Source organism: Propithecus coquereli, unplaced genomic scaffold (genome assembly GCF_000956105.1).
Source record: "Propithecus coquereli isolate 6110/MARCELLA unplaced genomic scaffold, Pcoq_1.0 Scaffold147, whole genome shotgun sequence".
NCBI lineage: Eukaryota > Metazoa > Chordata > Mammalia > Primates > Indriidae > Propithecus > Propithecus coquereli.
In genome coordinates this window covers 5,236,328-5,259,065 of record NW_012139080.1, presented here as the reverse complement: position 1 = coordinate 5,259,065, position 22,738 = coordinate 5,236,328, and the positions used below count along the sequence as shown (strand labels likewise).

General features: G+C 41.6%; 1 protein-coding gene across 1 annotated transcript in view; it reads right to left on the bottom strand.

The window, feature by feature from the left end:
• The window catches only part of NTRK2 (neurotrophic tyrosine kinase, receptor, type 2), a 353,532-nt gene that overhangs the window by 164,016 nt on the left and 166,778 nt on the right, over positions 1–22,738 (bottom strand). The window contains exons 15-16 of the mRNA XM_012640056.1: positions 10,596–10,643; positions 4,582–4,770 (exon numbers count right to left, since the gene is read on the bottom strand). Coding sequence (XP_012495510.1) covers positions 4,582–4,770; positions 10,596–10,643 — 237 coding nt within the window. The remainder of the gene's footprint in view (positions 1–4,581; positions 4,771–10,595; positions 10,644–22,738) is intronic.

Below are 22,738 nucleotides of genomic sequence, written 5' to 3'. Positions count from 1 at the left end.
GGATGGGGGCCTTGTGTGATAGTTTCAGCTGCTATTAAAACACGCCCTCCCTTTATAACATCTTATTTCCTTAGTCCTAGCTGGTCTGTGAATCCGTGCTTATCTATATAATTACCTAATAAACATGTGACCAATGGAAAAACACAAACACACATGCGCGCACACACACGAACTGTAATACCTGGAGAAGTACGGCACACTCTGGAGAAAGCCAAAAATTATCCACTTCATTGGAAACAAAATTGAAGTGGAAAAAAGTCAGAATTTTTTATATGCATCTGCCACAGGGAGTTACTAGCCCTAGGTATACACAGAGGGCATGCTCTGCAAGGACGAACACATTCAGGTACATCTTTAGAGAAAATTCTCATTTAATTCAGGCCTCAGGCCTACAACCCTAGCTAATTTACAAGGCTGCTCTAGGGAAGACACAGTTTTAGGGATGACAACAAGTTTACGGTGCTCTGGCAGAAGAAGATATAACCCATTCCCAGCCTTCAAGAGAGAGCACAAGACTGAAGATTTGGGGGTTTTGCTGGTTAGTACGTTTGTTTTGTTTTCGTTAGTTTGTTTCAGCTCAGAAGGTATGTTTCCATTGTACCCTGTAAAAACTTTCTCAGCAGTCAAGGAGAGGAAAGCAACACAGAGCTGCCCTTGAGCCGAGTTTGTAAATGTTACTGGGAAATCACCCGTGCTGTCAGGTGACATGGTTTTCAGAGATTTCTAAACAGGCTAGTTGAATTAAAGACCAACTCCAGACTTGATGATGCTGAGCTGATCAGCTCCATCTTGCCATCCTGATTGGTCGAGGAGATGGGTCTATAGTTAAAGTGTCAGAGCACTTTGAGGGGTTAGTCATTAGAGCACACTGCTTTGTCTTGGGAAGGCAACTTCTTGCTTGGCTAGGTTATGGAAGCTAAGGAGTGACGTCAAGATCTTGTCTGGCCAGAATTTGCAGATAACCATAGAACTCTTCTCCTCCATCAGGCATGGATTTAGCCTCCTTTAGTTCCTGCAGTGACACAGGAGCCTCCAAATACCAAATTATTATCAGGCGGTCTTGGGGGAACCTCTGGGCCCTGCAATAAAGTAGACAGACTTGCTATTGGAAAGTGCTCGGGAGCAATTCAGCCCTGTTGAGATTGCTCTAAAATCCTGCAAACCATCTTTGGAATTTGTAAATGAAACCCTCGTATAGCTCCTGATAGTAAAAACTACTTCAGGGGATAGAATGTATCACCACCTTTCACTTAAATGCTTTTATGTGTCATTTAAATAAATCTGATTTGATCACGTTTTGTTTGTTTCTTTGTTGTTTTGTTGTTCAAGCAAAGCTATGCAAGTATTGAGGCTGTATCCCTTTGGGCAAGCCCCTTCTGAACATCATTTGTAAAATAAGGTGTTTGTATTAATCGAGCTTTAAGGTCTACTTCAGAGGATCACAAACAGGTGGTGGACTATGGACCAAACCTGACTCATGCTGATGTAGTCCTATTTTCTCTCACCCAGTGCCTTAAATCTTGGGGAATTCACAGAAAACAATAAATGCCTGTTTCCCCTGAAAAATTAGAGTATGTAGTAATACCAGGCCCATGCTCCAGCATGGCCTTCGCTACCCCTTATCATTCTTCTAATCCAGTCTGGCTTTTATATTGACCTGTCTGATCCCTCAAGGTGATTGCTCTAACCTATTTTATCATAGTGCCTAACACACTGCATTGTGATTATATGATGATCTAACTATTGGCCTCCCCAACGAGGAGGCAGGAAACAGCCATTATTTTCATGGAATCCCTAGTTCCTAGCATTATAGGAATATTACAGGTAATGAATAAATATTTAATGAATTGAACTTCCCACTATCTAAAATCTTACAATTCAGTGAAATGAGACAGGGATCACTCTTTATAAGATCACACATATATTCTGAAGTCCACATCTTTGACCAGCATGCAGCTTTAGGAAAGAGAAGTAAATATGCCAGTTTGTGGCCCAAGTCTCTGATGGGTCAAGGACAGGGATGGTGAACTGTCCATGTGATATTTTGTTTTAAGCACATCCTATAATTAGGATGTTCAAAGAAATTATTTGTTGTCAAAGCTTATTTCTGTTAAAATTGTTATCTAAATCTGTTTAAATTGGCTAATATACTGTTAACAACATGTCTAATAAGTAAACTGCTACGTAGGCAAGTTCGATAAGAATAAGGCCAGTGAAAAAGGTTATGAGTCATCTTTCTGATTACAAGCCTGCTGTTAATTAATATTTCAGTCATATATAGCCACATCTGCTCAACATCTGGCCAACATCAAAGATACATCATGTTTCAGGAATAGTTCAACAGATGATGTCCCTGCTCTCCGGGAGCTTACAATCTAACCTAGACAACACTACAGAAACACATACACGAAAGTGGTCATACTTCTTAACAAAAGAAAACAGATACATTGAAGATAAAGGAAAAAAAATATGGGATAAAAAAATGACATTTACAAAAGGGTGAAGGGAAGGAAAGGAAATTGTTTCTTCATCCCATTTCTTTGAAAAAGAATTCATGAGAGATGTGTGATTTTAAGTGCTTTTAAAGTCATGGAAGCATATATGTGGCTTCAACCTGGAAAAAAAGAATCTTCTGGTATAAGATGCCGAGTGACTGAACGGTAAGCCAGGAAAGGACAGTTGGGGGAAGGACCCAGCAAGATTTCGTAGGAAGGAGCTGCCCGATGGAGAAGGGAAGGTTTAGACAAGTGGGTAGAGCCAGGGCTGAGGGGAGGCACAGAGTGGCTGAGCCACAAAACCAAGACTTCTCCAAAAATAACCAAAACCGTTGCAAAAAATCCCCAAGGACTCCAGATTAAGGAAATGACCTTTGAGACTTTCTTTAAAGATTTCTACGGGAAGACAGCACTTTCAGACATCTAGTCCACTTTCTTCTATGGGATCTCATGCGTCACTCAGTTTGTTTGCTTTCCTGCTCGTTTGTTCATTTTCTCTTATTGGATGCATGAGGCTGATGGTATCTACTTGATTATTCAGCTTTATCCTTCCTCCATCAACCAAAAAAAAAAAAAACGCAAACTTTTGGAGGGCATGTTGGTTTTGGTCAACCTCAATTATAATACAGTCCCAGGCTAACTGCAGCGCCTAGTAGTGGTGGTGACAAAGGTGTCAAAGGGCTTTATTCCCAGGGAAAACAATCAAAATGATGACAGATGCTCCCATCACAGTGTCCTGCTTTGTCTTAGTCCACACTTGACTGGGAGGCATGCAGGGCATTTCAAGGGCCTTTGGAGGATGCTTTTCTCATCAAAGAAGGCACATGTTAAGCAATCCCCCACTTACCTTGTTCCACAACAATGACAGTATTAGGATTAATAATACCTTAATTTCAAATAACATCTTTTATTTCAAGGAGCTCAGTCTTTGCACACATTATTCTATTTATCTTGTCACATTACAGATTCAACCCAAATCTATGGCAGGGTCCAATGTCATACATCAAAAGCTTATGATACTGTTCTTCCTAACACTTAAATCCAAACTTAAACATACCTTGGGATAAATTTGAAGAATAGGAAGAAATTATAGGTGACTTCTTATATATGAACAGACCTGATATGCATTGCTGAGCCCCCTCATCCCATGAGAGTTCTCAACACAAAATCAATCCCCGAAGCCTAACCTTGCAATAGTTCCACCTTACCTTTGAGACAAGGTAGGAGAATGGTATTTAAGACAAGATACGAACATGCAAGTAGAAGATACCCACTCATTAGTGCCAGGGAACTGCTGGGATTGAGACCACCTGACGTCATAGCCCTCAGGACCTGATTCACGTGTGAGGGAAGTCCTGGAGTTCCAATGGCATAAGCCTGTTTGTCCACTGTGGGTTTATTTTCTGTTGTCCTTAAAGCTATGCTCCATTTTTTATATTTGAGCGGTGGCTCACAAAATAGGATAAAATGCTCTAAGAAAAATCTCAAGCTTGCCAACAGAGGCTAATGGGTCCATTTGGTTCTGAAAAATAAGTCATCACACTTAACACGCACATAATCTGTTGTCATGTATCTTTGCTATTGTGGCATCATGACAAAGTCTCATGCTGGGAAGTAGGACTAAACAAAGAATACAGGACTACCCAAATTGATACCACCTGTGTGCAACACAGAGCCTCCCCAACTACCAAGAGTGCATATTTTAATTACTTTCAATGGACCAAATTTAAATTACATCAATTGCCTGTCATCCGTAACTGATATGTGTGCATTCTAAGGATACTTCTGGTTTCTGTCTCTTTTTCAAGATAAGCATGCCTTGATTCCAGCTTCATGTTGACAAATGGTTTTGGGAAATGGATCCCAAGAGAAGTCAGTATCTTCCCACAGTTCCCATCCCAATAGGAGACACACCCTGAAAATTCCATAAGCAACAAACTAAAGAACCTATTCCGTGGGCCAAAAGCTGTAAGAATCCTCAGACGTTTTGTTACAACCCTGCCCCCAGCCATCCTTGTCAGGGGCTCTGATAAACAATCTGGTTGATGCAGCAAATGGACCAATAAGTATAAACAGCTGTACTTACATGTGTCTGGCTTGAGCTGACTGTTGGTGATGCCAAAGTACTGGGGATTTTCAATGACAGGGATCTTGGTCATTCCAATAATAACAGCATCAGGGCCACCCTCTGAAGAAGATGGGGTGTTACTCCCATTGGAGATGTGGTGCAGTGGGCTGGCAGAGTCGTCGTCATTGCTGATAACCGAAGCTGGGCCTGGAGTTAGAAAAAAATATATATTCTCCTGTAATCAAGGGTTTTATTGAGCTATGATTTGCATACATAACATTTGTCCATTTAAAGTGTACAATTACGATTCAGTAGGTTTTAGTATATTCACAGAACTGTGCAAGAATCACTATGCTCTAATTAATTGTAGGACATTTTCACCCACTCTAATTAGCACTCACTCCCCATTCTCCCCACTCCCAGCTATAGGCATCCACAAACTTACACTCGATCTCTATGGACTGGCATTTCGCATGAATGGAATTATATAATATGTGATCTTTTTTAACTTTGTTTTTTTACCTAGCATAATGTTTTTAAGATTCATCCATGTTGTAACATGCATCGATACTTCCTTCCATTGTATTGCCTAATAATACTACATCGTGTGGATATGCCTCATTTTATTTATTCATTCATCATGTTTTGACTTTTTGGCTATTATGAATAATGCTATTAATACTATGAATATTCATCTACAAGTTTGTGTGAGGACACATGTTTTCATTTCTCTTGGGTGGAATTGCTGGGTCATATGGTAGCTCTATGTTTAACATTTTGAGGAGCCGCCAGACTGTTTTCCAAAGTGGCTGCACTATTTTGTATTCCCACCAGTAGTGTGTGAGGGCTCCAATTTCTTCACTTCCTTCTCCTGTAATTTAATATGAAGCTTTCCTCTCTGTTCTGTGAATGTCTCTAGAACACTCTGTCATTGAAACTTTCATCACAGGGCCCTGAAAGTTGTTCTGGGAGTTTGAAGATCTGAGTTTCCTGTTTCCTTTCTCCATTCTTTGGATAAGTCACTTACCTTCTTTGTACCTCTTCATCCACTTATGTGCAAAATAATACTTGCTTGTTATTTTATTTGACTGGAGTAAGACTAGTGATATGAAAATGTATTAAAACTTAAATGTGATTCATGAGTATGTACTACCACTAAGTATTACTAAACAAACATTAACTGGTAGACTAGATTCGCATTGGACTGTCCTGTGACTATGTTCCTCTTTCTCTGTATTCTGGGAGTACCCACACCTCTTTTGCCTGTAAAATATCTTCATAACAATAATGGATCAATCCCATGGCAAAGTTACCTGCTTTGCTTTTAGCTATACTATTATTTATAGAGTCATTACCTGGGTGTCTTTATACTAAAGCAATAATCACAGCGTTTGTCATACAACTTAAATTTTCTAGTCCAAAGTCTCAGAATGTATATGCCCACCCGCAGAGTCTACTGTATCTTGTCTAAATAATGTGTCCATTGACCGCTAAACTCAGTGTTTGCAACCAAAAATAGATTGGCAAAGATAAAATTCTATGTGAAAGCTTAAAAATGGCAAAGATCATGGTGGCTCATGACAGGCGTTCCATACGTGGAAAGTGGACAAAGCCCCCTAGATGTATATTACACACGCAGGGTCCCACGGAAGCAGACCACTGGCCAGATGACTGGCCTAAGCCAAGAGAAAGAAGGAGGAGAGACAAAGGGGAGTGAAAAGACAGAATCAAAGGCCCAGCTAAGGCAAATGCCATGCCAGGGAAGGGAAGTCTGAATTGCTACTTCCTGCACCAGGGAATGCGTTTTCATCCAAACCTCCCACAAAATGCATGCTTCAGCACCTCCATCCATCCGCTGCCATTTTCCTCACACTTAACTATTTCGGTGAGAAGTGTGGCAATTCTAAAAAAAAAGTCTTTTGGTCATACGATTTTTTTTTCAGCATATTATGGGGGTACAGATGTTTAGGTTACGTATGTTGCCCTTGCCCTCCCACTTCCCCCCCAAGTCCCAGCTTCAAATGTGTCCATCCCCCGGATGGTGGGCATCGCACTCATTGTGTATGCATATACCCATCCCCTCCTTCCCCCTCCCCCCTGCCCGACACCCAATAAATGTTATTCTTATATGTGCACTTATGTCATATGATTTTAAATCCCCTAGGAAATATGATGATACCCATCCCCCAACCTCCAAGATCCATTCTTTTCCCCTTGTATGGGGATTATCACAGTTTGTAGTGATAACAATTGGACATTCCCCAGCTAACTGTCTTAAACAAACTATGTAGGAGGCAGCCAACTGCTATTATAGGTAATTTTTGAAGCATTCTCTCAAGGGGATGTGCATTTAAGCTGCCTTTAATGATACACTCCGGCTCAATTCTGCAAACAAGTCCTCACACAGCCAATTTAGAAGCCACAGAACACTCAAAGCAAACGCAAGCCCACCAGTTGTGCTCATGTTGTGCCTAGCTCACCTGTGTTAGTAAAGAGCAGAAATCCTGCCAAGAATAACTATAAAAACAAGTTCTTTCCAATATCCCTAACCATCTCTGTTTTATGATTTGCTTCTTGACAGGCCTAGCTTAGCCAGCTTCTGGCCAGTGATGGAAAATGGAGATGTGCTATGCTAAGGTTTCTGCATCTTGTCAATGAAACGCTCTCACCACTGGTTCCCTTGCTTGGTTCCCAGAGCAGCTGTCCCCTCCTGTGAGGTTACCAAAGCATGCTTCCATGAGCTCCCCGAGGGGATGCAGTCAAGGCTGTACATTTCAGATTCCAGGCCACAACCTTCGCCCCCAGAAATGCAGGAGTTTCATTTTCCAATACTCCGCATGCTGTCAGAAGGTTAACAATATTTCCTCCTGAGGTCCCTGCAATGATTAGAAATGCATTCAACCCCAGGTGCTTTTTCCTCTAATTCTCCTCTGGCCCAGGATGGTATGATGTTCATGCCATGAACATCACAGCAGCATTCAATCATTTTTGAGGAGGTTGATACCTAGAAGACAATCTTGAGATTCCTCCAGGGATTCAGGCTTTGAATCTTCTGCCAAGTATACAGTGGAGTCCTTACCAAGGGGCTCGTTCTCTGCTTCTCCTTCTCCACTAAAAGCACACCCCTACCTTCCCCTAACCTCTCCAATTAAACCCCCGACTCTGATGTAACAGATCTCAAGGGCATGGGCTCTTGTTTGGGAAGGTGGGGGGATTAAGTGTAGGGGCAATAAAAAGCACCAAAGATAATTTTCCAAAAGCCTTTTCCCTTTGTCAAAGTCACTGTTGACAAATGTGAGCAACACATAAACCTCAACAATTCATCAAGTGGGATATTAATTCAAGTGCTGTTTTCCCCATTATTGATGTTCTAAAATCGGGAAGATTGATATGGTTGGCAAGGTTGCAGGGATTAAGCCCATTTTTCTACGAACATTTTGATATAATGGAATGCAAAGCACAGCAAAGTTGGGAAGGGGGAAGAAGCTCTCAGTGGGGACAATGAATGTCTATACAATTTGACAGCAGCCTGTCTGTGAAAATCCTGCGATGTGCCTTTGTGTGTCTGTGCATGTGTTTGAGCAGGCACCTCGAAAAAGAAGAAGAGTAAAGGGGCATATCACAGCATGTTAAAAGAAATTCAGATGAGGACTTGAAAAAATATAATATTAATATAAAGTTTTAAATCGATAGGTATGTACACATCTGCCGAGTCTGGGGTAGGTAGTTCTAATTACTGAGCCGGCAAACATGAATTATGCCAGGAAACATTTTTTAGCCCATTTTTATGTTAATATGTCTCAGGTGCAAAAAGACATTTTTTTCTTTTATCAGAGCTGCTTGGTAACATATCATGCACATATGACTTTACAGATATTTCTAAGCCCAACTTAGACTTATTTTCCTGTGATAAGAATTGATAAAGGTCATCTAGGAAAGGAGTTTTCTTCTCTCAATACCAACAATACCTTCAAGGTGCAGGGGGATGATTATTACTCTTGAGCAGATATATTAACCACACCTTTCTATTTTCTGCATTCTGATGCTTTGACATCTGGGGCCCTGCTGACACTCGTTGGCCAGTACCTGGAGATAGTAAATACCTTACCTGAGATCACACCTCTCACCTGCAAGCCAACCAATCCAGAGTCTACACCCCCAACCACCTTCCTAAACTGGCTCTCACACTCCAGGCCACCGTCCACCTGCCCTAACCACCCCAGAGCCAGGTACGTAACAACTCAGGACAGCCTCTGTGCCCTAGGGCCTGGTGAAATCACTCAAACTAGCCATGCCACCCTGCCTCGCCCTTTTCTTCCCATGGAAAACACACCAAAGGCTCTTGTCCATGGTCCTTTCACCCCGTCTGCCCCTTGAGAGACTCTGACACTTCCCTGTGTAGCTCCCCAAGGCACCGAGTGGCCCCTCTTCTTGGGAGCTGTGAGCAACAAACTTATCTTTTCAATAGCAGTCATCTCCTGAACTTCTGGGCTCACTGTACCTGAAAAATAATAAAACTCCTATCTTAAAATAGCAGCACCTCTGCTGGACTGCAGCTGGAAGAACAATTCTGAAGAATTCTCTCTGTTGTTGCCTAAAAGGGTTAAATCCTATTTTTGAAGCTTGCCAGGATCAAGTGCTCTTCTGCAGTGCAAACTGGCTTGAAAAATGTTTAAGTGGTTGCAGTGATTTTCTATTTAGTGGAAGCAAGACCCCATCCTACAGTACGATTCTGGAGATAATAAATACCTAACTCCAGTTTATCGCCCCTCCCCCAACACACACAGTACATACACACACACACCATACAACCCTAGAACAGGACATCTTTAAGACTTCCCAAGCAGGATAATCCTTCTTATATCTTGGCAAAGTTACTATGATCACTTTGTGCCTGAAATTTGCCCCTGGGGAGCTGCCTAGAAGCCCTGAGCTGCTTAAGCTTGCTATTCCAAGTTTGCCACATCTCTACTTTCCCCTTGCTGGTTAAGAGCTTTAACCTTGGAATTCATGGGGCTAGTAAGGGTCAGGGTGAGTTTTCCCCATCCAGGCCCCATCTGGCCAGTCAGCTTCAGCCCGCTGGTCATCTTTGGCTCACTGGACAGACACTGATAGAGGCTTTCTGACGGGCAAGGTCTGATGTCAGGTTCAAAAGCGAAAGGAAACAGAGTTCCTCATATGGATGGGATGAACAAGTAGAGGGTGGATGGCTCAAAACTGAGCAGCTCTCTGCCATTTGTACACTTCCCCTACCTTGCAATTTCACCTCTGGTCTACCTTGCTACCAAAAGAAATACTAATCATGCCCACAATGGTCAGATCTTGGAAACCTACAGGAAAGATGTAAGACAGTCTGCCTTTTCATTCCTTCTAAGCGATTCCTGTTGGTTGTCTCTGCACCCACAGAAAATACTGAACAAATTGGAGGTCCAGGGAGATCACACCTGATTTCAATCCTAATGATGAGCTACATCATCTGCATTCACTTGGTATGCAACGAACTCTGCTTTTCAATTGTCAGTACATAGTCTGAATGCAAGGAATAGAATGCAATCAAGCACAAATCACAGCGTCTGGACGTTAGAGTCTGTTTTGAAAGAGAAATGGTCATAAATGAACAGCTGATATACTAATTCAGAACTTTATTACATCTTGGCCAATCGAAGAAAGTTAAGACCCAAACTTGTGCAGCCTTTACTATTCAGTCAACTATTCCCTGTACACGCAGTTGTGATAGCAGTTGCATTTTATTTCTTTAACCTTCTTAAAAATGCACCATGACCTAGAACTGGGATGACAGTTTACAATGGATAAAAACAAGTCAACTTCAAAAAATGAAAAAAAAAAAAGTTTACTGAACTCAACTAGCAAGAGTAATGCCTTTTCTGGAAAAATTCTAGACCTCCTTCTTCAACAAACCAGGAACAGAGAAAATGAATCAAGGACCAACAAATGTAAATAGAGTCTAAGCAGTTTCATCCAAATTAAAAACATAAACGTATTACTTATCCAAAGAAGGAGTAACTACTTACCAACACCTTGTCTTGATTTTACTTTCCCAAATCCAAACCATGAGAAATCTGAAAACCACAACAAAACATAAAATAAACTTCGAAAGAGAAGTATAAACCAGAGGCAGTCAGCACTGTCCTTGGTCAAATAACACAACAAACTCCCAACTGAAAAACAAAACCAAAAACCACACTGGGGACCAAGGCTTCCTATCAAACACCCAGAAACTAACACGTGGATTTTTGTGTCAACATTTATTTCTCATTCTGAGAACACAGAGGTTCAAATCAGAGAAGAGACAACAGCCTGTCTTGGAGAAAAATGGCCAAAACCCAAGCTTAAGGGCTCCAAGCTGTTTTCTTTCTTTCTCACTTTCTTTCTGCCTCCTAAGTGGAGAGATCATTGCCTAGTATTGAATCATCTAACAGGAAAGCTGCAGGGGTGAAGACACACACAATACATTTGACAAATGCACTACAGTTCAGAACCGCAGCAATGTGGGAAAATAATAAGAGAAAACAGATCTTTTCTGAAGCTGAGACAGGCAGTAAAAAAAGGAACACAGAATCCCATGGGAGAGGTGACACTGGGCTAGATGGAGATTCAGGAGGGGGAAAAAGGGATTTTAATTCTACACAGATTCCTGCTACTGACTTGCCGTGTATGGACTTGCTGTGTGACACTGGGCCACATGCAGCATCTCTGTGCCTCTTACAACAGCCTCCAGAAGGCACGTGTTAAGAAAAGACCTGCCAAACCATTGGAGAGCCTCCAGTGAATAAAGCCACGGTAAAAGGTGTTTGTTTCCCAGGCCTGACTATCCATCCCCTTCTAGGTAATTTCCACTGGGTTCAAAGTGAATTCTGTGCAGCAGAGAAATCCCTAGATGCAGGCAGATAAAGGGGAATGGAGTCGAAATAAGTAACTGTGTCTCTCTGCTCTTTCAGCTCTGTAGTGATTTTTACAGGCAGTTTGGATAGTAAACTGATTGAAGAAGAACCAATTTAAGTGAAACAATGTATGTAAAAATTCTTGGCATACTCAAAGATGCCTTACAAAGTTGCTGTCATGATTACTTGTTCGAGTGTAAATTTAGGCTGTCCTTCCCTGGTATCCCACAACTTCAGCCCTCCAACTTGTAAACCAATTTTTACTTTTGATTGATATTCCTCTGAATGCTTCCTTCCAGGTTTTAGAAGATGAGATGAAGGCCTGGCCTCGATCCAAGGCCAAATAAAGATTCATTTGCACAGAAGACAGTGAACTTCATTCACTGGAGCTATTAGTCTAGCGGGGAAGGGTCGTGCCTATAGATTTGTTAATTACGACTAACCCCATTTAAAATGAAGTTTATTTTCCCACCGGTCACTTTTTGTTTTTCTATATTTGTTTGATTTACATAGTTTCAATTTAACCACAGATGGAATTTCTTAAAACTGCTCTTTTAGCTGAAGTAATTTTTTTTAAGTCACATTTCCATTTTACAGAGAACCCACTGAAGGACAATGCCATAAACAACTCCTCACTGACTGCACATTTCAGATTATCTTTGATCACTATAATAAACACAACTGCAATGAACATCTTTACACATCTTAAGTGCTCCCCTCCTGTTGTAAAAAATCATTCCCTTAAAATAAATCCCCCAAATGAAATTACTCATTCGAAAGGGGTGAATATGGTTAAGGTTCTCAACACATGTTACCAAACTGCTACTGCCCTGTATCAACACTATATGACAGGGTGGGAGTGTATTTTTGAGCTCCAGCCAGTGGGAAAGCTAAGGGTGAATATTCCCCCACAGCTAGTCTACCATGGGTGCAGCTCCAGCTAACGGAGCAGATACCTGGCAAATACTCCCCTTCCATCTGTGCCCTGTGAAACCATTCTGGCCCTGCCTCTCCCAAGCTGATGTTTTGCACAGGTGCAATAAGAAGACCTACAGATATGAAAAGAATATGATTTCCTCTCACTTGAGCAATCATTACAATTCACCAAGTGCCTCCACCTACACCAGCCAGACACTTCTCCGCCAGTGCTCGGCCAAGCTTTGTTTGGATGAGGAATTATCCTGTGCTGATTGATGAGACTCAGAGAGGCTGATGCACTTAGCAAAGGTCCCAGTTTGTAGTGACTGAACAGGGATTCGGTCTCCTGATGTAGAATCTAGGTATTTTTACCCATTCTATTTTCCAATGTTCCAAAATAGCCAAAAATAACCAAATTTTATATTGTAATCAGGATTCAATCTTACACATGGAAAAACACAAGTAGGTATTCATTCTCATTTATTTATTCAAAGGCAGAGCAGAGGATTCAAAAAGGAATGAGCTTCAGGGCCTACCCACAAGGAGCTTCCTTCCAGTGGAAGCTGAGCCATGCTAGAAATATGTCCAGGAGCATCTATTCAGGGGTGGGGGCGAGAGAGAGCTCTCTGACTTTCGGAGAACAGATCAGAATTAGCCAAGCATGGGAAAGAGCAGAGGGAGGGGTGCTCACTCAGTCCGTAATCCAGCTAAGCCTAAAGTGGGAAATGCTGGATCTGTCAAGAGGCTGACACAGCTGGAAATGGAGGAAAACTGAGAAATTTAAGCAAGGTCCAAGTCAAAAGTTTGGATTTTATAGTGAAAATTGTGGTTAGATTCTAAAAATATATATAAAAATCTCAGGCCAGGAAGCAACATGATCAAGATTAATTTTAGAAAAATTGTTTTGGCTACAGGACAGAATCAGGATTATGGGAGGGAAAAACAGAGGGCAAGAGATTGGTTAAGGAGGTTTTCAGAGAAATCAAGGCATGAGAGAATCGTGGCCTGAACTGGGTGCGAGGGAAATGGGAAGGTGAAGAGAAGCAGATGAGTGGCAGGCATATTTAGGGGCATTGACAGGACTTAGTAATCAATTGCAAATTGAAGGGGTTGTGGAGAGAAAACAATGAAAGTTTCAGGTTTGGACAATGAGGTATACAGTCCCTAAGGGACTTAGAAGGGAAACAGATTTAGGGGTCAAATGAGAACATTGGTCTGGGGCACAAATCCCAAATAAGGTGTCTACGTGGAGAAACTGTAAGGAAACACATCCAGTTAGTAAGATGGTCTGAGGCTCAGGACATAGGTTTAATGCCCAAAGGGGATTTGTCCAAGTTCTAGAGCCCATAGATCAACTGGAGAATGGAAACTGGATTTGTACCTAAGATTCATTTTTGGTCTGGGTACATACAGCATCCTTTCTTACAGGCACAAATAAATGGGCACTCAACTGGGGCCAACTTTTAACAAAATTATTCTTAAACAGCTGAAATATTTCTAAGTTCTCTTTAAAGGTAGCACAATCATTATGTAGGAGAGAATGCAATTGTTTTGACTATACCTCGGAGTACTCGGAAAATTTAACAGACCAGTTCTAGAAAAATCAAATTGGTACCTCTCCCCTGGAAGCTGTTATTTGATCAACGGCTCTTTCTTGATGGCTTTAAACAGTAGTCTTAAAACTTTAATACTAAATTGCACCAGCAAAATTTTCCCACAAGGCCAAAAAGAAACAATTTCTCCATTTCCTGTGATGTTTCACCCATTAGGAGTAGAGTCCTGCCAAACCTTCCTTTATTTTCTGTTTAATAAGAGACACTTTATTCACTGCAAAATAAAGGGCTCCTTCAAAAGCAAATGTAGTTGTAGTGAGCCCCTCCTGTTGGAATCTTAACCAACAAAGACTCTAAATTATGAAATTAATCAACTAAATCCACCTTATTTTGAAGAGAGCTCAACCTTTTCCCTGACCAGAGAGGAGGAATGTAGGAAAAAATAGCACCTTAAAAACTCCAAGACGGAATTCAAGCTAAATAAAATAAATGGCAAAAAAGATTACTTTTCAAATGTCTCTTAAAGGAAACAGCTAAAATGTAGGGGATTGAAAAGGGATATTTATGAATCAGAGAAAGGCGCCAGAAACAGGCAACACGGAAGAAACCTGACCTTCCCTGTAGGTACTGACTTGCACAAACACTAAAAGTGACGCTTAGCAGGGTTCCGATCACAAGAGAATGCAGTTTCCGGATTTTATTTTTAAGTCTCAGAAAAATCGTTTTAGTATGTTAAGAGAAAAAAATCAGCTTTCCTCTCTTCTAACTCTGAAGAAGTTAAAATTTCCTGTGTTTTCAAATGTAACTTCTTTATATTTTAAGGTAAGACTCACCACCGTCTACCCCCAAGAAAAGCAACTTTAACATCGTGATGGAAGCAGATAGAAAAGTATGATTCATCAAGAGAGAAATGTACTTCACCTCCAACTTCTTAGGGCCATGCCCATGCCCTAAAGCAGTGGTCCCCAACCTTTTTGGCACCAGGGACCGGTTTCATGGAAGACAATTTTCCACGGACCAGGGCGGGGGGTGGGGGATGGCGAGAGATGGTTTCAGGATGATTCAAGCACAATACATTTGTTGCAGTCAAACCTCTCTGCTAATGATAATCTGTATTTGCAGCCCCTCCCCAGCGCTGGCATCACCGTCTCAGCTCCACCTAAGATTATAAGGCATTAGATTCTCATAAGGAGAGTGCAACCCAGATCCCTCACATGCGCAGTTTACTGCAGGGTTTGCACTCCTATCAGAATCTAATGCCACTTGCTGATCTGACAGGAGAAGGAGCTCAGGCGGTGATGCGAGTGATGGGGAGTGCCTGCAAATATGGATGAAGCTTTGCTTTGCTTGCCTCCTGCTCACCTCCTGCTGTGCCTTCTGGTTCCTAACAGGCCACAGACTGGTACTCACCCACCGCTCCAGGATTGGGGACCACAGCCCTAAAGGACATGTGAAAGAGGCATCTCTGGGCTGCTTTGCTGCAGGGAGAGAGTGGACCAGTATTGAATCCAGAGTAGATACTCAAAGTGCTTGCCTAAGTAGCCAATGGACTGTCACCTCAAAGAACTAGAATGACTGCTCATTGGAGTGGAGGACAAATGGATGCAAAGGATTGTCTTGTTGACAATATAATCATCTCCCTTTCCTACTGACACATAATCAGAGTGAGTAATAGTTTGCTTCAGATTAATTCCAGTTCCTCAGGGTGCAGAAAAGTGTAGTTTGTGGCCAAGTTTCCACTTCAATTTAATCTTAATCTTTTACTTAAGGACATAACCTTTATAAAAGAAAGTCCCATGTCCACAGTGGAGGAAGGGGGCTTGCTTTGAGTTAAACTGTATCTGGAAATCATGACGCAAAGGGAATTGGTATCCTTCTGACCAACCTTCCTTTGGCTTCATGTCTTCTCTTTTTCAAATTTGCAATGTGACTTATTTCTACTGTTCTCCAAAAAAAGTAACACTGAGCAGCTCCTATGTGACAAATATAATGAAAAATATGTGTTTTATGGCTGACACTGCTGGCTGTTCTCTGAAATCTGTATTTTCCTTTTTATTTTCCCACCTGGGCCTGCAGCTACACTACATTTCCCAGCCTCCTTTGTGGTTAGTTGTGGCCATAAGACTAAATTCTAGCCACTGAGAGGGGAGCAGAGCAAGGGGTCGCACTTCCAGGCCTAGGGATCAATACTTCCTACGTGAGTCACCCATGCTCTTTCCTCTCCTACCTGGCCAGAATGATGACAACATCTCGGGCAAACTTGGAGGTTATGACTTGAAGATAGCCTAGGGCTCTTCCAATGAATGACTAATTCTCCCTGTATTGTTACGTGAGTGTAGGCAGAGTAGAACACATCTCAGAAGCTGAGCTATTTTCCCTTCAACTCTCATCCATCTGCAAGAAATAAACCATTGTGTTTGAGCTGTTATCCACTTTGGGGACTTATTTACTATGGTAGAGAGCCTATCCCAACTAATACACAGAGACAAAGAAAAAATATATATACTTGAGGTTTTATTAACTGACTCCAGGGCTTATCAACCCCTCATCACAAATTTAAAACTGCATGTCCATGCATATTTGCATTTTTCTGGAGCGAAAGTCCATAGACTTCATCAGATTTTCAAAGGGTTCTTCATCCCTAAAGGCTAAGAACCACTGAAATACATATAAATTCCTATAGAAGCAAAGATATAAATGCATATGTACTCTGTATGGAACTCTCTATAGGAGACAAAGATATAAATTCTGTTCTCTGTCAATGGCTGAATGTGGGTACTGAGAACCATCCATCGCCTCTCACCTAGATCTCTGCAGCAACCTTCTAACTCAGCTCCCCGCGTCATTCTTGCCTTCCCTTACTCTCTTTCCCAAGGAACTGCCAGATAATCATTTTCAAGCATAAATCAGATTATTGCATTCCTCTGCTTGAAATCCCTTAAAGGTTTCTCGTTGCATTCAGTATAAACTTGTGATCATCAGTGTAGAGTCTCATATGACCATGACCAGAGTATGCCAACTATCCAGCCCTCCCAACCCCACTCCTTCCCTGTGAAGCAGCGACAGTGGTCTCTTTCCCAGTCCCACTCATTTTGCATTTTTTCTTGCCTTTTCTCAGATTCTTCTCATGTTATTTTTTGTGCCTAACTCATTCTCCTCCCCCAGGTTTTGGGTCAAATACTGCCCTTCCAGAGGGACCTGACCTCACCACTTTAATCGGAGTCCCTCTGAGCCCTTTCCACTCTTTGTCACCTCATTCTTCTCAGCATGTACCAACACATGACCTTCTTCATTTGGTTTACTGTTTATTGTCTGCAGCCTTTGTTAGAAATTGAGCTCCAAGAAGTCAGTGACTGCCTTAGACCAGCCCCCCAAGAAGCAGACCCTGACTCGAGGATTCCAGTGAAGGTAGTTTATGAGGACTGGATCCCAGGAAGCACTAAAGGCAGAACAAAGAAGTAAGGCAGGAAGAGGGAAGGAAGCCTAGGGTGGATGTGTTACCTGAAGGTTACACTCTGGACAACTGGAGTTCAAACCCTTGGGGAACTTGGAGTGATGGTGTGGAATGCACCTCAGAGTTTTCCATCCAAAAAGAGAGGAAGGTGGGTCATGTACCCTCCAACTACCATCTGTCATTGGCTGAGGGCTTCCGGCTCAGAGAAAGCCCTTATGCAGAGAGTTGTGGGTGCTGGCAGCAAGACACCGTGGGCCAGTACTAGGATGGTGAGAGCTGAGAGGATGCAGGTGGGACACCCACTGTGTAGTTCACACCATCTCCAGTGCCTAGCACAGTCTCTCAATAAATACTTGTGGAATGAATAAGTGAGAATAACAAATTTTCAAAAGCATAGCAATATCAATATAGCAAGTATCACAGAAATGCCAATATGCAAAATATACACTCAACATAAAGACCATTATATTTTGCAAATATATTTGCTACCCCCCTGATTCATTTTGGCCCTCCAATGGAACACTGCTGAAAACAGTATTTAAAGGTGAGCAATTCTTAGAACCCACACTGCAGGGAGCAGTATGGAATACAGAGCTGGACTGGATGTGAATCAGAAGATGTGGGCCCTCTCTAGACACTGCCCGAAATGAACAGCATGACCCTGAATGAGTCATTTCCCCCTCATCACTTCTGTTTCACACTTTGTGAAGACAGAGCTTACGAAATGGCATCTTAGGCCCATTCAAGTTCTAGCAGTCGATAGGACTAAACATCAGCCACATATGACTGAGAATAGATTGACACATGGCCTTATATAGTTTTCCTGAGGCTGGGTATTTTAGGAATGTGAGATCATGTGCAATTTAAGGAAAAGCATTCAGTCAACTGGCCTAGATTTTCTTCTGCTAAATAATACTCAGATGTTTTGGGGCCACTATATCCTCGTCTTAAGAGAAAAGACCTGTGCTCTGCAAAAGCAATTTTAAAAAATGGTATTTATTGAATACTTGCTATATACCAGGAAACTTACTAGGCTTAGGTATTACTTTAATTAGGGGAAATTTATCAGCTTCTATTGCAGCATTAAAAAAAAAAAAAAGCCTTACATCCCACAGACTTAAAGTTCAGAAGCCTCAAGTGGGAATAGATGTAACTAGACTTGCTTGGAACACGGCAAGATGTCCTGATTCCATATTTCCAACACTTAATTTTGAGAAAAAAAAATTGCCAACTACTTCTCTCTTTCATTTTGAACATGTGGAATATTTCAAAGACAATTCAGTCAATTTCCCTCTTCATTATTCACAATTAAACAGTATAAAGTGTTGAGTTCTTAAAATCTATGGTAGATTCTGGAAGGCTTTTTCTTCAACAAATGTGATCACAATCTTCCCTGGGTGAAAAATGGAACCTGGAACTCCAAATAATTAGTTTTCATGCTTGGAACTCTGAGAAAGTCAGGGGCAACCTCTGCTTAATAATGAGAGTTGACAGATATGAGAGTCATATCAAAGCTTTGCCTTTCTCCTGCACCACCCCAGTGAGAGCTCAGAATGCTCTCTAAACATTTTCTCAGCTGTCACAAGCTCCCTGCAGGGAAGGCAGGTGATGTCTGGTTGCACACACACAATTTCCCTGTTAACACTGTCTTAACGTTGGATGGATGACTGCCTGAGACATGCCCCAAATTCCCTTCTCTTTGCAAAGAGATGCCGGTTAGCACTCAGATCAAGTCTTTAGGAAGGAAATTGACTGGTTCGCAGGGAATCATCTTAGAAGTGATGTTAGTGGCCCTTAAAGAGAGTGACAAGTCCACAGATTCTGGCAAACACTATGTCAAATCCTCATGAGCTTTTGTTTCCATGGAAAACCCAAACAATGATTCATTCCTTGGCCGACTTGCCCAGACCTGTCCACTGTGCCCAGTCTCCAAATGAGTCCAAAGTGAAGGAAGCTGTGCTTGCCACAATTCCTCGCACAAGCTTTGTCACCACATTAAGTATATTTGGAAATGTCTTTGCAATTTCTGCTACATATTTATAGTTATATTCATATTTATACTTACATTACTTATATTCATATATAAAACATGTGAATTCTTTTTTTTAGTCCTTCTAGACTAACATTTGCTATAGCTAATTCAAAACACCATGTAGGAAACTTTTTGCAGTTGTATTACGGAATTTTGGAGGCAGGAGGAGGATGGCAGGGCTTCCAGCCCTGATTCTCACTATAGGATATTTTCCATTTCAACTATATTCGAATTATTCCCACCAGTCTGGGAGCACGGTGACCTGCTTCATGTCACTCCTCAGCACCTTTTTCTTTTTTTCAGTGACCTGTCATCTGCCTTCCCTTCCCACCACCCACCTCTTGCAACCAGCCAAGGTCAGGAAATATGTCAGGCTGACACAATAGCCAAGATGTTTATTTAATTTTATTATTGTGTGCTTTTCTATTAGGAAGCTCCCATAATGGAATAGAACATAATAGGATTATACACACTTATAAAGCTGGGTGCTGAATAAAAATAATTGGATAAAATTACCATAAATAGAACAAAATGAAAACCCATTGTTTAAAATGCAATGCCAGTCAAACAAATTAACTCCGGGCCATCCTGCTGAGCGTCCTTTGCAGCGGCTGCACGCTTCCAGTGGAAGAAACCAAACCCATGGGATGAAACTGCACCTCTTCCCCTAGTGTTTCCCACTAAATGCCCAATGTGCTCTTTAGGGTTCACTGATTTTCTGGAAACTAATCAAAATTGATTGCCTAGGTCAGTGATTCTCAAATGGGGGCGATTTTGCCTCCCAGGGGAGATTTGGCAATGTCTGGGGACATTTGTGGGCTGTCACAATGGTGGGGTGGGTGGAGGGTGTGTGCTAGAAGCCAGTGAGGCACAGTACAGTCCTTCACAAGGAAGAATTTGAGGCGCAAAATATCAATAGTACCAAGATTGAGAAATCTTGGCCTGGGTTATAGGTCAGCAGGAGTGGAATTTATCCTGAATCTTCTATCCCTGTTAAAAAGAAATCCTAGCCTGCCTGGGCTCATGATCACCATGGAGTTTAGTGTTCTCTCATTTTATTCCTACATTCTCATCACTAGTGACCTGGCTGCCAACCCCTTTCTCTCTGTTTATCTTATACCTCTAGAGAAACAGTCCTGAGATGGTCATTTCTGCTGATCGCAAAGACCAAAAAGTGCTTTTCTGCCCCTAGAACAGAGAGGCAATGCATACAAAGGAATGGGGACTGGATTTAGACTCCATGCCTTGGGTTTAAGTATTGGATTCACTGTGTCCTGACAGATTTCCCACAATTGCTTAGTCTGTCTCTGTTGGATGGAAGGAATAATTATTGTCCTGCTCCCCCGATGGGGCTGTTTCAGGGTCATGTGAGCCGACATGTCTGTGAGACTTTCGTAAACACTCTGGAATTATGTAAATATAGGGGTAAGGGAATAATAAAGTTCAAAATCTTCAATGACATTCAAAATCTTGACCTGGCCCTATGACCTGGCTCCAGCTTTATCACTTTAATTCTACCTTAAGATTCCAGTTAAGCAGTTATTAATAGTTTGCATTCCTTAAATAAAGATGCCTTGAATTTTCTTTTGAATTTTCCTATTAATTCATTCAAAATCTATTCATTGACCACCTGATAGATGCAAGGTAGTGTTAAAGGCTGGGGATGTAATGAAAGTAGAATAACATAGTCACTTTCCTTGCCTATATAGAGCTTCCAAATTTGATGTCTTGGCATCTGGTGTTTTTTCTACCTGAAATATACCCCTCACATTCTATATTTAATCATTAAATTCCATTTATTCAACAAAATTCACGTTAAAAGTCACTATCATAAAGCATTTCTTCAGTCCCGGAGTCAGAAATACCTCCATTGACATCTGGGCTATTTGTCTCTTATGATAAACACCATATTCTCACTGTGGTAGCTGTTTATGTAATCTTATTTCTCCTATTAGATGTTAAGAATTCTGTATTGAAAAAAACCTTATCTTATTCAGCTTTGTACCCTCTTCCATAAGCTTCGTAACAGTTACAAGAGCATCAAGCAGGGTACTTTCTACATGGTGGGGACTTAATAAATGTTTCGAATTCTGATTGAAAGATTTTAAAAATAGAGCATAAAATGCCCACAAAATATTGCAGTAGAGACTGAGTTGTAAAGCTCAGAGACAGGCAACAGTAGGAACATTTGTTACTGCTATCTGCTATTCTCTGTATTTACAAGGCACCCTGTTCTTTCCCTGTCATAGTTCATCTCACTCTGAATTCTAATGATCTACTTACTTGTAGCCTCCCCCCAAACCGTTAAGTTCTTTATGAGCAACAAATATTTCTAGCTTGTCTTCTCATTGTATCTCTAGCAGTAAATACAGTGCCTGGTTCATTTTAGGTGCTCAATAAAGATCTGAATGAATAAATGAATGAATCCTGAATGAACCAAGGAGTGAATTCTAACTTTTCACCTTTATATTCTTCAATTAAGAGCCAAATTTGGTATAATATGGATCCGTGATTGTGTTAGATATTGCACCGCTCACCTCTCCTTCCTGGCCAGCAGAGAACTGGGCTCTCCCACCCACCAATCCACAGCACTTGCTTATGCCAGTGAAAAAAGTAAGCAGAAACAGCACGTCACTTCTAGGCAGAAGATTAACAGGCAGTCCTGGGTTTTCCACTTCCTCTTCATCCCGCCACAGTGAACCATGAAGCCTTGTGTTCAGACGGCAGCATCAGGGGGTTCTGGGTTCTCAGGAGACTAAAATGAATAGACCCCTTGCCAAACTGCATTGTGTATGCAGCAGGAGGACAAATGATCTTTTCTGTTTTAAGGGTTATTTGTTTCTACAATAGTGACGTTCCAAGTGAATCTTACTAAAAAGCATTCCTATCTATATAGGGCTTTTATATTATAAAACGACTCCAATATGTATGTCCACATGTACTCTCTAAAGCTGCAGTCCCCAACCCCCAGCCTGTGGACTGGTACGGGTCCGTGGCCTGTTAGGAACTGGGCCACAGAGCTCCACCTCACCCCTCCATCTATGGAAAATTGTCTTCCATGAAACTTAGGAACCAGGCTGCACAGCTGGAGGTGAGCGGCGGGCGAGCAAAGCTTCATCTGTATTTACAGCCCCTCCCCACAGCTCATATCATGGCCTGAGCTTGGCCCACGACCCCCCTCACCCCATCCATAGAAAAATTGTCTTCCATGAAACTTGTCCCGGGTGCCAAAAAGGTTGGGGACTGCTGCTCTAAAGCATCTGCAGGTGTGTATGTAAATACATAATGTATAAATGTTAAAAATAAAATGATGGGA